Raw genomic sequence first — 16,076 nt, 5'->3', positions numbered from 1 at the left:
ACTGATCAAAGCGGAGTAGAGATAAGGAAAACATTCTTCCTTGATGACTACTTAACCTCTTGTACTATGAAACGGGTATTAATTATAGTTAGTTGTCCTGCTATCGGCACACCGTATGATTTTCTTTTACAAACTGGTTCAGTTTTATTCGATATAGTAGCTACATTCACGAACAACGGTTTGCACCCCAATGCCAAAGCAATCTTACAAAGAAGTTCGTTAGTGTTGTGCTCAAGTTGAATGTCTCTTCGATCCACACTATCAATCGCAATCGATTCACACATAAACTCTGTTAGCGCTCGTGAAGGAAAACAATCTTACACGATTTGCGTACGATATAAGGAGCACGTTTTCTCTCAACGTGTGTGTCGCCATAGTCGGGAATTGGCAGAATTCCTGGAACGTGCATTTCCGGGTAATGGCAACGAATATTAACATCCTTTCTCCGGGATAAGCATCGTTTGCTATCCTATCACCTTCTATGATGGCGATAGTTTTCTGGCTTGTTGGACATATCGTCACGCACATCTTCTAGAATCTCTCGGTTCCTTATGGACTTCACTTCCAAGGGATGGTTTGCTCCTGGTACTTTACGCTTTTGTAGCAAATAAGATGCTTTACATTCTTACTTTATTTTTTCTCCGCCAAAGGAAAAGATAAACTTAGGGAAAACTCTACAAGCATACGACGAGAGACTGGGCCAAGAAAAGTCCCATCTCCCAAGTCCATACCCTGCTCAACGGGATGGTATAACGTGGCCTACACTCGTTTTTACCGTGGGGAAAAGCTACAACGATGCTGAAAATGGAATAAACATCCAATCGACTCGTAGACCGAAGCAAATCAATAACGACTCCCATCGGACGGAGACCGGGCCATCTTGTTTACGGGTAAGATTTTCTTCACTTTGCACTGCTATCCGGGGCTTTATTCCACTTCGCATCATATCTATCGGATCATCACGTTATTCCGCTTGTTGAATATGCATTCGGTGACCTTGAAAATACGGGCCACCATTTTTCCGCAACCAAGACGAGCCTCCAAGACACGCTCCCGCATAAGCTAGAAAGTGTAAAGTTGTAGCAAAATGTAAGTTCACTCCCCACAGTTAAGCAAGTGTGACCGAACATTGCAAAAACGAACTCCAACCTCTTACCGAGGACATAAAATATTGGCACGACATTACCAGTACTTAGCCTTGGAGCAGTAACCACCCAGCTTGTACTTGCGAGCGAAAACACGTGCGTACGTGCGATGCTATCTTCATCAAATACTCGTTTCGAGGGCAACCGGAACAGTAGATCAATCTGCTAACGATTGCGCTCGTTTAGAGCCGCTGCGGCTTTTCAGCGCGGTATATTGGGGCTCGTTTTGGGAAACTCTATTAAAACCCGCCCCGTTCGGTGGCAGGTGGCACGAGCAAATCGGAAGTTACTGTAATATCCGCAACGCACACAGGATCATCTTGAAAAGGGACTATGCGGAACTGGGTGTTTTGTTCGGTGAATGTTTGTTAGACCGCAAAATATTAAAGCTGTAGGGAAAACAGTATTTGAAAAAGTGGGTAGAATTGAAATGGAAGCAGATTAACATAGGACTTGTAACGGAATACATTCCAAAACATGTTATGTTTGCAATTCCTCACAAATTGCAAATACAATAAACTCAATTCCGAAACGAAAATGATACCTAAGTATCCGATGAAGATACGGAAATAAAGTTATTTAAAAAGCACATGATTAATAACGGCGTTCTGTCCTGAAGCAACAAGCTCATCGTGTGTTGAGTAAATGTCACCCTAATGAGGCTCTATTCCACACGATGTACAAATTGGACATCAGCACTCGGTACCGAAGTAACAAAATAGCAAAAACATCAAGGCTGATTGCACCCGGCTTCGTGCGAAGCAAACCAAACAAGCCAAAAACTCCCGCCCCGATGTATCACACCCTTTCCAACCGTTCCCTTTTTCGTCGCCGTTGGCTGCTTCCAGTTGGGTGAACGTTTACCGACAGCTCGTTGTCGGGTTGTGAGGAAACGGAGCCAAAGAGCCGAATACGGAGCGGCCCTGCTGGGAGATAAATCATTCCCCTTGGGTGGCTTCGTGGGCCGCTTGTGGGAAAATAGAAAAATTCAAATCCAATGAATGAAGACGTTAGTTGTTGGAGGTGGAGAAGAAGAAGTGCACCGGGGTGTGGGGATGGAATCCAAATCTCGGGATAATAAAAAAAGCCAAAGGAAAGCTAAACACGTAAATGGTGCGGAATTGGAAAATAAATTTCGTTTGATATGTGTCCGTTCGCGGTGGCAACGTGGTGGGTGGAGATAGTGATGGTTCCCTGCGGACAAACACACAAACACACTCACACAATGACAAAACCTTTCACCTTTCTCCGTCAGCGAGGCGCGAGGAACCGTTTCCGGTCCGAATGGAGGCGCCCGGTCGTTGGTGAAAAAAGCATCGGGGAAACAAGAAGTAAATACAAACAGAAAATAGGGAAACGACCCACACACCGAATGAATGTTCGGTTCATAACAGATAAGAAAATGATAAACTTTTCTCCACCTCCACACCGCCCCGCGCAATGACAGGCGCTATACTGCTAGGAATCCGCACGCTTCTGCAAAAGAAAACTAAAACATGGAAAGCCGAAACAAACAGAAGGGTCGAGGGAGAGGGCGGTTGCGGCCGGTGCGGTGGAAAGTGAAAGAATCTCGTCTCGAGATTTGTGGGTGAATAAGAAAAAAAGTAGAAAAGTGTTTGCGGTGACGTTTCCGAAAGGAAGCAGCGCTGATTGAAATATTCATTAGACGTTGTGGCAACAACTGACCGGAATCGTTTTCGTCGGGCACCCAGGCGGAATTGGTAAGCGGTCTCTATAGAGGGATTTATCCCGTCCTGCTCTCTTCCCTCGCTGCAACCCGGAACCAGGGCCAACTCAACCAATTTACTCCAAATGCAACGAGGTCAAGGCCGATGGGGAGGGGTTTTGCATCCTGTCGGTTCCCAAGCAACACCCAGCTCATTCTCGTTACAAACAGTCAGCATTGCATTTATTATGCTTGTCGCAGCACCCACCGTTCCCGTCCCCGGACGCGATCCTCTTCCCCCCTTGGGTCGTTCGGTTCTGGTCGGAACCGTTCTGGTGGAAAAACATCCAGTTGCAGTCAGCCAGATCGCCCGGACGGATTGAGGCGTCCAATTCGAGCTCCGCTCAACTAGAAACGAGTCGGCAGCATTTGCGCACACTATCTTCACCGGATAGGAAGCAGGTTCGCAAACATGGAAAACACCAGATTTTCCATGCCGGGCTTTACTACTATCGTCGCTGGTGCAGGTTCAGCGCCGCTCGCACGGCGGCAACCTCTTGCCAACCTCCTCCGGCAGACACTCGACACACCTCCAATCCGGCTCCAGACGCGACAACTGCAAAGTAAAGACGCTGTCGATGCACGGAACAGGTGCGCCAGGTGTCCTTCGGTCGTTTGTTCGAAGCCAACAGAGCCAGAGTATATCGTTACAAAACAAGGAGTTTCATGGCGTCACGCAATCTACTGGTGTACCGCAGGTCCACCAGTTTGGAAAAGGGAGACAATATGGAGAGCGTAATTTTGTTCCATTATTTTGCAACACGCTTATCGCGCTGGAACTGCCGAGTGCAGTGTAAGTTTTTTGTTGATTTGCCACAAATGGATTGACAGGAAGTGCGCTACTTTGGAGGGATACTATTATCGCTTATTTTGCGCTGTTGCTTACATCCGTTTCATGCTTGAAAATTCCAAATTTTGTTGTTCAATGTTGTGAATAATAATGACATTTTTTCATGTAATATTACAACTTGATACTGTATTTCAGTAGTTTTAAATAATGTATTAACACAAATTAATCTTATTATCAATTGATCGATAAATTTCAGCTTCACAAGGGTATAACACAAACTCTGAATGGATAAAAATTAAATAAAACAGATTGAAAATGCTCATGGGATGCTCATATCACAAAGCCATTTACAGACTTCCAGGAACATCAAACCATCATTTTCAGGTAAAGCCCGATCCGGCACAATCCCTTCGGTGAATGTTAATAATGCGACGCGAATCGCAATATAATTCGAAGCAAGTGTTGCAAGAGCATTACGTATGGATGAATTAATTTCCCTCCCCAAAAGTGTGGGAGTGGGAGGCGGGCATTCTATGTAAATAGCACGACATTCGTTCGTGTTGCAATATGCAATGGGGTGAGATTTTGCAGGAATCTCTCCCCAATGTTAACCATTATTTATTAATACAGTATGTTATAAGTAACAAACAAATAATTCTATCCATTTTATCATACATAACTCACTTGTTTTTGTTTTGTTGAATACCCAAGTTGCAACTAAGATTGACGCAAAAAATCACAATATTGATATGAGAAAACGGTTTCACTTTTACTGTTATAGTTGAGTTTTGGGTTACTTTTATTTAACCTCTGCAAAGAATGCAGCTTTCTGTAGACACAACACACTTGCACTGTTGCGGCTAGAAAAACCACATCGACAAACAAGACGGAGCAGAGGGAAACTGTAAACTTGTGCTAGGAAAAACTTTCATTCACACGCCGTTTGAACGGTGGAAGATCGCTGCCGGGTAACATTTAAAATTCGAATAGCTCGCTGGCGCGTTCTCCTTATCGCTTTTCTACCAACTCAATCACAAACTTCGCTCGGAAAAGTTTCTTATTGCACCGATTCACTCCATTGGTTCGACGTCGAGCGTTGAAGGTTCGGTACTTTCGGGAAACCCCTTCCGTCACTCACTTACCAGGCCTACCCTAGGGGCACGTTCCCTTTCACAATGACCCTCCGAACGTTGACATCGCCCACCGGTTTAGAGTGAAACTGTGCTCGGGAAACAACACAAAAACAAGAAAAAAACAGTCAACAACACAACGCGCGAAGTCAATAAGTTGTTCTGACTCCGACGCTAAGTCAACACGATCAATCTTGCGCCATTCGGCCTCTACCGCTCTCATCCGACCCTAAAGGGCGCAGATAGATACCGGTTTTCCCTGCGCCCTTTCGAACCTCGCGAATTAACTCGCGAAGCGATGCAGGGAGGGAGATCACGACCGCACGGCCGAGTTTTCCGCCGAACGCGCGCTCGAACAGAAACAGAGTCTTGCCGTGAAGTTAAATGTCTCTGATTGATATTCGAGGCAGCCAGGGATTTTTCTCCCCCTTTCTATTCGAACGCTACTTTTGGGACGGAAATTTAGTTTACTCAACGTGCGGCAGACGACTTTTTTCCTCGCGAGGAAAACCCCCGAAAAGGGTGCAATTTGTAGGTGCTAAATATGTTGGCTGCGACCGTTCCAAAATAGCTTCCCACTTTCGATTTGGAAGGGTTACCAACTTTACAGAACGCCGTGGGCAAAGGCGAGTGGCCTGGGTTGAACAACTTGTGATTGATTTTAATAGACGGAAAAAAAAACAAGAAAACACACTAACACACACACACAGGCACACAGGCAACACCGATTGCGCCGTAGGTTGTTGGATTGGCAGCGTAATTTAAATGCGACGCACCGCGTGGACCGCGAACGCACGCCCTTAAGTCCGCGTGAAGGAGTGTTACAACGTGCCACACTGTACACACGAAAAAGGGGGCTCGTCGGCGGCCAGTAGGCGCTGCAGAAAAACACGGTCAGCGTGCGCCGGATTCCGAACCGCAACTGAAAATATCGCCTGCTGGAGGGACCGACCCGTACGGGATCAGGATTTTCCCGAGCCGTTCGTGCGCCAACCGACGAGAGCGCGTGCATAGCTGCGAGGTCACCAGGGGTACCGTCGTGCCGTGTGGATGCTGTGCGAGCGGGAAAATCTAAGCCATCCGCTCGAGACGAAACGTGAACGAGAACGAGACGGTTTGAAGCGTTGAGATGGCAGCGATGGCAGTAGAAGGTGCTTCGAGAGTGAGAGTGTACCGTCGCCGTCGAACCGAGTGGACGCGTGAGAGGAAAATGCGTCTCGCAATCGTGGCAGGTGGTTTGGATTCTGCCGAGCCGTCGATGCATTGTTTTGCTACGTTTTTCCGATGGGTACGGTGTAACCTGATACTCAAAAGGCATTTGGTTGTCAGCCGAACTAAATATAAAACAAAGAAACACTTCAATCTCGAACACCGGGTAAACCTTCGAAACTCAACAGAACAAACATCCTATTGGTCGTCTTTTGAGCAACTAACACCGGTTGGTGATGAGGATGTGGATGCTGCGGGTTGTTAGAACCGTTACATGTTTGTAGCGGAACGTGCTGCCCGATGTTGCAGTCCGCTTTTGTAGCAGCCCGCCAAAATGGAATGTTTCATCGGAAGGGGAAATGTAACGGTTGTATTGTTGCATGCGTTACCAGCATTTTTGAATTTCGGAAAAAACGTGGTCAAGCCACGTGTTAACCGTTACACTCTTGTTTTCAATTTATTTTAACGAAACTATCCTCTTTCATGAACGCATACCTCACTAGATATATTATGTGTATTTCAACACGATCGTCGTGGAACATGATACGAGAATTCAAATCCCGATATCGACCATAGAGCAAAATTTTTTAGAAATTGGACATTTAAATTAAAGAACTTGACGCGGTCAAACTCTCGACATAGCCAATCACAAACGAAAAACGCTTCCCAATGATAAGCACCATGCTGGCAGCTTCCCACTTCTGAAACCGACACTTTGCTGCGCCCTCAATACTGTAGTCCAACGCCAACACAGGAAACTAATCAACGCAATTTATCCGTAATTCGCATCCGTCGTAATGGTGATTTGGTCATGGCCACGGGAGTCCCACGGCGGTGCTGTGGGGTACCGGGTGACGAATCGCGCATACACATATACACACGCACATGTAGACAAGGAAAGAAAGACACTCATGCCGGCATGCGGTATCGCAACGTTTAAACGAATAAAGTTTCAATAAGAAAAGTGGTTCCGTTTTGTTTTTATCTGATTAACGACACCCGCGAGATGGATGGGGCTCCACTCTTGAAGGCTGTGTGGCCACTGAAGCCACAGTCCTATCACGAGCTAGCACTTGTGACAGACGCAGCTAGATTCTTTCAATCGTCTCAATCATAGACTGGGTGATACGCAGCCCGACGCAAAGGTTCTGGGAATTGAGCTTCAACCAAGACGCAAAGGATGTCGGCTTTCGGCTTTTGAGTCTGGGCGAGTTATCCAATCTAACCTATCCTAGGATGATGTGATTCGATGCAGTATAGTCCGCTGATTCTGTAATAAGCTTACGCTTATAAACTCACATTCCTGGAGACATTCTGATATTTAGAGGAACGCTTCTCAGTGAAGGAGTAGAATCAAAATTAACAGTTGGTTTAGAGCTTAAGAGGAATTGGAACAAACCGACCAAAGGAATTGATGGGAAAATATAGTGTAGATGATCAAGGTACTCAGGCAGAATAACAGAGTTAGATGTAGTTCAACGCACATTTTCGCACTCATCAAAATGTGTTATTTTAAATGTGAGACGATACTAAACCACATCTTTAGTTTTCTCATTAAAGATTAGTTCAACTGAAAATAACCAGCTTAATTGACTTCTGTTTATCGATATTTGACAATGTAAAAATAACAAGGTTCTAAAGTTTTGTACTAAACATCGTCAGTTCCTGCGTTTGGTTTGGCATTCGATCCAGTTGTCTAGTAGTTGTCTGCTTTTTAGGAGGCGATGGAACGTGGGTAATACACAAATAATAAATGCTTTACCAAACCTTACCTTTAGGACTACCGTTCCACCCTCCCAGGAGCCGCTCGCTCGCCTCATCCAGCACGACAATTCCATCGCAGTCGTCTTCCGCTTCCTGGCCTTCGTCGCTCAGCTCCGCGTCCACCATCGCAACCGGACAGCGACGACCACCGGAAGCTGTCCGCACTGGATTCGTGCCGTTCCGGGAGCGCGAATGGTCACCGTCGCCTTCGTTCGCGCCCGCCACCGCCAGTCCGCCATCCGGCAGCATCGCGCTTTCACACTCATCCTCTGGCGCCGAACGACGTCGGGACGCAAAACCCGGCGCCTCCCATCGAACGGACATTTTCGTATCAGGTTCTTCGTTTTAGCAATCTTTTTCTCACTGTATTCTATTTTTTCCAACACCGACACTGTTGTTTTCTTTTTATTGCTTGCTTCTTCCCCTAGCAGCCACAACTCACTTGAACGATCTGTGAATTGAACAGCACGCGCAGCATTAGCAGAATCACACCGAACACCAGCGTGCCGTGGTCGACGGGCGCGGATATAAACACAGTGGAAAATAACAATCTAAAAGTAAGGAGAAAAAACTAATGCTCACCGAAAACGCGGGCACGCAAACGAAGCGCGCAAACGATCGTGTTGGCTCGCACTGATTCAATCAAAACTGATCATCAACCCGGCTACTAACCGGAAGTGGCGGACATGGGGTGAGTGTGTATGGCAGCAATCCCACCGATGTTATGGCAATAATCATTAGATGAACGAAATCAGCACACACAGCCACATCGAAATACACACACACAAACGCACTGCAGGGCACAATAATCGCACGGAAAGATCCGATCTGTACGCACGCCACTAACCCCTAGCACGTTGAGCTGGACAATGGTGGTGCGCCGGAGTGAAAGATGACCAAAAGTGTAACTAGACCACTGTGCAATGCACGTCCACTCGCGCCAAGATGATTCCCGCAACTGCTTCACTCGGTGTCGAAGTACGCGTCCCTTCGCCAATCTTTTTTCGGTACGAAATCTCGTTAGCGATCTTTCCAGGAGTTCCAAACACACACGCGTTGATCCCTAATGAGCTAACCGACGCGACGACGTCCACCGAGGAGTAACGCTCGGTTGCGCACGTTCCCTTGTCCGGCGTGCAACCTGAGGTGCTGCAACCATAAAACCCTTACGTTTTCATGGCGTCAACCCCGTCGTGACGTACGAGCCTGTCGAACGAACGGTATTGTGTGTTTCGGTTGGCAATTACTTGCCCGACCAGCGAAGTGTCAACCTAATTGCCAAGCCGCGCGGTAATGTGTATGCAAAACTTAAGGTAACTCTTCGATCGGCACGATCACCACTATCGCCGTCTGGGGGTTCAGCATCGGCTGCACGTTAAAGGTTGGTTTCGTCAGGGGATTTTGGCGAAGTTTTCTAGACGACCATTTAGTGTAGACTTACTGGAGTACAGACGTCGACTAAGCTAGGGTTCCACTAACCGACTTAGGTACCGCCGACAGATTAAATCCGGTGCCTTGGAGTGTCTGAAACTACGCGCTACAATGTTGTCACGGCGCCGCGGGCAACTTGACTCATTCTACGATAAATCACCATAATTTAGATGTATCTCCCGGAGCTTGGCGTCTCCAAGCTGCTTGTTCGCCTCTTCTTCCTATGAGCGATGCCGAGAGATCTAATCGATAGCGAAACGGGCGCGAGATGCATCCGAACTTGGGCGGATCTTGGCCGCCACGGACGTTACCGTAATCGGCCCGGCGGAGATTATAAATTCTTCAATCGCGCACTGATGAAGATATCACGTAACGCTCGTGACTCGCGTGACACTAGCGCGCGGCCGCGTCACTGGACACTGGACGTTGGAAGCATCCTCGACCTCCGAGGGGTCCGAAGGAACGGAGTCTGTCCTCTAGTCGCGTGTCGCACCGAACCGAAACTCTGCCCGGAACACGGATTGTCCGAATATCTCGACCCGCGTCGACTTGCAGGGAACACGATTGTGTTTCACCTTTAGAATTCGTTGAGGTTCGCTGCTTCACCTTTTTTGTCGTTGTAGAGTGCGCACGCGCTACACACTATCTTGCACTAGACTCAACGAGCTCGACCACTCGGAGCTTCCCATCCATCATGAGCGTCCACTTTGCCAGCGGTATTATCATCATCATCATTATCACACACCGTCCGAAGGTGCTAGCGTTTCTGTGAGGCGTGGAACCGAACGCAGCTGCTGTGACGCTTACCTTCCCGAGAACTAATGTGCGTTACCTGAGGACCTGTGGAAGAAGAAAAGAAAGAAAGTTACACATAAAGTTGGTTGTAATTCGGTCGGCTAGTTTAAATTTAATCATTTCAAGGCGTGTTGGCAATGGCCGAGATAACTGAAGAGCATGATTGATTTGTGCTCTGTTTGGGATTGTTTTGAGATAAGCAATCTTGAAGACTATTTACTGTTTCTAAGAATGGAATACGAAGGAAAAAAAACCACGGAATCTTTACTGTTTACGTATTCGATAGATGCAGTAGAATGGTAAATACTTATCCAATCTTGATGTATCCAAATTCGTTTAAATTTGTAACTCTGTTATCCGTAATTTTTAATTTGCTAATTTTTATTTATTTTTTATCGTACAACATTTGGGATAAGCATACAGAGTGTATACAAAGTTTAAATACAGGCCACAAAGTCTTATCGAGAAATTCAATCAAATCCTTCCCGTGGAGTTCCCGACATGCTTCCCGAGATGGGACATACATGCGGCTTTTGCAGGACTTAAAGTTCCTAACCAGTTAATACGAACTCCTAGCCCGCGTGCCGCGAAAGCATTACTTAGGCTCTGTCCAGCCTCCTCTTCGTTCCAGCCTCCAATCCGTCCTAACTAATACATCAGTAAAATTCGACTATCATTTATTAACGCATACCTTACCAAAATCGTCTTCATGCTTCTTTGTCCTGCTATTTGCTTCCAAAGAAGGAACAGTTAAGCCAAGTTAAGGTAATGGAACGCGCTGAGCGACACACACGAGTTCCGCCGAGTGCCGTCGAAGTGTCAGACCATGAATGGTTTTAAATTTTAACGCAAACATGATATGCCTGACGTAGGCTGGAAACCAACGAGCAACGCGTTGGTAGAGGGAAAGATAGAGTCCTCAAAACTGCGTAACACTCAATCGATTGATAGCGTTTTAATGGGAAGAGGGAAAAGAATACAAATTGCAATACAATATTTGCACGCAAAACACACCATACCGAGCCGAGCCCAAACCGGGGTGGTCAAACAAACCGTTGGCCGTTCAAACAGTCAACACAGGAGGGTCGGGCAGACTCGAGCGGACAGCTGGCTTGCATGCGCACCATCATCAAGCAGCGGTTCGCTTGTTTGCCGTTTTCACAACTCGCTGCGCATATTGGATTTCTTTTTAAAACCAACACGATGTAAACATTCCCTCGGACGGACGCCGCCAGATGAGTCAGTGCGCACTTCCAGCTCCTCGGCGATGGTGGTTTGCGCCACCCGAAACAATCGACGGCCGAGCCAAATACGCTAGCGTACGCAAATGCCGGTAAATTGGGGAATTAATTGTGTTTGATGGTTATTTTATGGCCAACCGACAGGCGGCGGCCAACGTTTGTAGGCGTTCGTGGTCCGACGACCTGCCGATCGAGCGCAACGCATCCACTGTCAAAATTGTCTAATCAATCAATAACTGGTGCGTGTCCGTGGCCCGCCTGTCCATATCGGATGGGCGTCGCGACGACGGAAACGACGGCAACAAGATCTCGGCTTGGGTCGGTATATCTTGTGCTCGAACCCACCAGAAAACAAACAAGAGCCGTTGGCAGTCTAATTTTAGCACTAATGAGAACGGACAGTTTAACGTTTCCATTTCCAACAGGTTGTCGCGACGAGAGGTTTTGCTAATGGAACCATTTAACGGCGTGACAACTTACAGGGAAGTTAACATTTCAACAACATCGGATTTTCTATTGATAGGTTCCTTAGCAGGATGTGGTGCGCCTAATTGACAGATCATGTATTCCTATTTATATGTAGGGATCATGTTTTCGGACGGTAAGCTGTATTAAGAACAACAGTTTCACACATTTTATGCTTGTTTGAACACCAACAATTTTGAAAATTGATGAAAAAAATTATTAGTTTTCGAAACATCGGTTCATTTCTTGACCTTTGCAAGAATGCGCGTTGTGTATTCAATTATGATTCAAAATCAGGAAATAATCAAGTGGTCAGTGTCGGTAACTTGCAAAAAAAATTTAAAAAAATACTTTTTATGGGATTAGAAGGAAAGAATGAAATACAAAGTTGATGTACCAACAAAATAGTAGAAATTTTGTAAAAACAAAACGTCTACAGTGAGCAAACATTTGCGAACTGTTTCCAACAAAGAACTTCCCAAACTTTAAACATAGAAACTGGATAAAACGGGAAAAACAACAGCTGTTTGCCAGCAATCAAGAAGTAAACTTTTGACCCATACCAAGCCCTTCCTTCACTCGAACAAATTACCGACGATACGGCCTTTCAGAACCCGCGGCGTGGCGAAGCTTTTCTCCGCGGCAAGAAAAATGTCATTTTGATCAACGGCGACGGGAAGAGCAAAATCGGAGCAATTGCAATTCTTGACCATCCAATTGGCGGATCGGGTCGGCATCCCACTCGCGCGCACATTTCCTCCCCGTGCGGTCTCTTTCTCGCCTTGCCGCTCTCGACGTGCAACTGCAAGAGCAATATGCACCGGTTGCAATATTCTAATTAGCAGGTTCCGAGCGAGGCGCGGGCGGCTACGCCCAGCGGTTTTTGCGTGCCGGTTAAGGGCCATACACACCCCCCGTTTCGCCTCAGCCGGCCGTACCCTGCGCCGTCGTGATGTTGCGTCGATGATTTACTTTAATTACCGGCAATTTAGATGTAAATTCCAGACGAAAACGACGTGCGAAGGAAGACAACAGGAGGGCAACAGGTGACCGGAGCGGGTGTAGTGGGTAACCAGGGCGTCCGGGCGAGATGCAACTGCAAGTGACGAGCCGACCGGGCCAGCTCCGCAACGCGCCGGTGCATCAAATGAGGCAATGGTTTATGTTTTACAGACTGGCCCATATTCGACGAGGCAATTGAAGTGATGATCAAAGAATTGAAATACATTAGAATATTAGGCTTTTGAAAATGTTGGCTACAGCACACGATAATGTTTACAACTCGCATGAAATCGTCGAAAGAAAAATCGACAAGGAATGTAACCATTCGGTATTGTTTCAAGAACCACAAGGTGTGAAGAAATTAATAATTTATAATTAATAGCCTGTTGTGTTCAAATTGTTTTGAAATTTAAAAACATTTAATTTCAATTTATGTCTTCTTTTCGTGTGCAAATGTTGTTTTTGTTTTTCAAGCTCGAACACGATCTCCACGCAACGTCTTGCTAAATGTGCTAGCGAGGGAAGACGCTTCGATCGGTCGCGACATAAACAGAACAACCAAGACTAATTTAATTAAACAACCAGCAATCGATCGCTCGAACCCATGCGGTTTGTTGCTTTCATTTTTCGTTCTTCATTTGTTGTGCTGCTGTCGATGGTAAAACTTTGCGCCTGCGCAAGGCACGATCGTTCGAACGAGCCGGCCACGACGAAGGGAAAAACGTGCCCATCCATTTCTACACCCCCCGTCCCACCTCCTGCTGTGCCCGTGTCCGCTTCCTTTGGGTGGTTAAACGTCACACGACACGTCGGTTTGACGTTGATGAGAGCGTAGGTCAGCGCGAGAAAAACCACGTCGGTCACGCGATCGTACCAATACGACACCCTTACTTCCGATCTCGATGCTCTCGAAGCCGGTCGTTGGCGCCAAAAACCAACGCTGGTGCTTCGTGGTTTCATGTTTGCCTGGCATGGGGCAGCATTTGGCATGAGTTGATGGCTCACACTAAGCGCCACTATTGTTGCATTGTCGATTCGACCCTGGAGAGGGGTGCCTTTATAAAGTCACTTGTAAACATTATCCATAAAACGAGTGCAAATCTGGTTCGAATCTGGTTTTAAGAGGCTAATAAAAACATTATTTAATATTTCATTTAACATTTTATGGTTTGCGTCATCAACCGTGCAGTAAAATGAAAAAACTAATTCATTTTTAATCGCAATCCACCAGACACTTTGCGCTCGTCAAAACAAAAATCGCATTAACAAAGTTGCGATTGCGTTTGCGGTTACGGAAGCTTTGACGCACCATAAGGCACTGGTTAACGAAATCACCAACCCCAAAAAAACCGCTCCCATCGGGTCTTATCACCCGATTCGCTGAATCCGTACCTTTTACACGCATATTAGAATTTTTTCTTTTTTTTCCTACACAGCTCCCACCAGTCGTTTCCCTGTTTCGTGTCCCGGAGCGAAGTAAAGTGATGTATCAGTGATATCACCCCTTTAAATCGACCTTTTCCGGACTAACATTTTGACAGCAACACCCCTAAATGGGTTGCTTTTTGTGTGCACCTCCGTTCGGTTACTTCATTGAAGTTCACGGTTTCGAAAAGAGTTATTGAAGTTTTTCTAAATAGTGGAAAATATCACAGGACCCAAATGATAAAAGGCGATAAGCTCAGTAAAATTTAATTTGCAAATCATAATCAAACTTATTTCAAAAAAGTCATCATTGTGGATACGGAGTTGTTATACATTTCTTTTTTCTTTTTGCACCACCTAACAACGGATGTTATCAATCCAAAAGGTAGGGTAGGTTCAAGTCCAGCATCAACGCACCAGGTTGCAAAGGGTGTGTCGGGTCCGGGACCCCACATACCACCTCACCGAGCGTTACTGCCTGAGTGCTTTGACATTGTCGTCGTTAAGCTAATCAGGGGTTTTATGGTATATTTACTTTTTTTTGTTTTATTATCTACACACCGAACCATAAATGTAATCAGTTGCTTTCGAACGCTCTATGCGTTGCGCGTTGTTTTATGATGCTTTTTTGCTTCCCTATTTGTAAATTGATAAATCAAAAGCTAGCCAGATATTGAAAGGCAAGGAAATTGCCTGGCTCCCGTCGAATTAAAACTGTAAAAAAAACTACCCATAAAGATGAAACAGAAAAAGAACACCCGGAACATGGCAGTTTGCTGTCGGCAAATTTGTTTGCCCCAAACCGCAGCCAACTGGTGAACTGATTAATTAGTATTAATTGGACAAATTTAACACCGCCGCGATCGAGAGATCCAACGACGGGTTATGCCGGATGACCTGTGCGAGTAGATGTGCACGGCGCGAAGTACCAGTTGTGCACCGGGTAGATGATCCGGATGAACCCTTTGCGTAGGGCAAAGCTACCAATTTGTTCTCGTAACGCGCAGTAGGCCGAGCATAACGTCGACCGGACCGACCGACGATCGTTGGTGAATTTTGACGGGTGTGGTGGGTATGTGGCGGGATGCTGCGGTTGCCTTGATGCAGTACAATCTTCGAACACTTACCATTCGGTGCCCTGGCAGGCCCGGAAATTGGTGATTGTGGCACGAAAATCACGATCGACCGAAATCGGGACTATCATTTCCGTCACTTTACGCTCGTGATCCTTGCGTGACGCAACCGGTTCACACCAACGAACATACACAGGTTTGTTGATAGTATTTTACATTTCGATTTTTGTTTTCTTTTTTTATTTCGACTGCTGCACGACTTTGCAATTAGGTTGAAGTCACACTTTGGTGAAACACTTTTTCCATCCCTCTACTTTTGTTCCTTGCTTCTTTGAAAATTTTCACACCTTGCTATGGATTTTAGATGAATAGAAAAAACACACACCATCCACGGATGCCATCTGTCAAGCTAACTTTGCCACTTTGACGTATCTCCTTTTTTCCCCCAACGTAGTGTTTATCGATGCAACAATCTTCAACAATCACGCAATTTTCACGCCTTGCTCGGTTAAGGTGTTTGGTGTTTATACTAACCTATGCACTATGCCACAGACTCTCACACGCACACAAACACACACACGAAAGGACCATTGCTTGAGCCAGCGGCCAACGAACAATGTACACTTTGTGCCAAAAACAGCGGGCCCATCGCTGGCTGCAGATGTCGATGCTCTTCGGACGCGAACGGACAAGGATCGGACGAACCCGTTTCGGGGCAGCGCACTCCGACGAACCGATCCGGGTGAAGCGTCGATACGAACTGGCGGATGCGCGGCCACCGTTGCGTCGTCGGTGCGCGGCCAGATCTCGGGTATCCGTGCGAGCACCGTCGCGCGCGAGCACTCAGCTGCAGCATCTCAACCACATATAAGTATGTACG

General features: G+C 46.4%; 1 protein-coding gene across 1 annotated transcript in view; it reads right to left on the bottom strand.

Annotated features, from left to right (window-relative positions):
• The window catches only part of LOC131272232 (organic cation transporter protein), a 34,147-nt gene extending 18,204 nt beyond the window's left edge, over positions 1-15,943 (bottom strand). Inside the window, exons 1-2 of the mRNA XM_058273897.1 lie at positions 15,731-15,943; positions 7,773-8,215 (exon numbers count right to left, since the gene is read on the bottom strand). Of these exons, the coding sequence (XP_058129880.1) occupies positions 7,773-8,088 (316 nt within the window). The 5' untranslated portion in view covers positions 8,089-8,215; positions 15,731-15,943. The remainder of the gene's footprint in view (positions 1-7,772; positions 8,216-15,730) is intronic.
• Between the last annotated feature and the right edge of the window lie 133 nt (positions 15,944-16,076).

This window comes from Anopheles coustani, chromosome 3 (assembly GCF_943734705.1).
Source record: "Anopheles coustani chromosome 3, idAnoCousDA_361_x.2, whole genome shotgun sequence".
Taxonomy (NCBI): Eukaryota; Metazoa; Arthropoda; class Insecta; order Diptera; family Culicidae; genus Anopheles; species Anopheles coustani.
The sequence above is the reverse complement of the archived record's forward strand: the minus strand, read 5'-3'. Positions and strand labels throughout refer to the sequence as shown.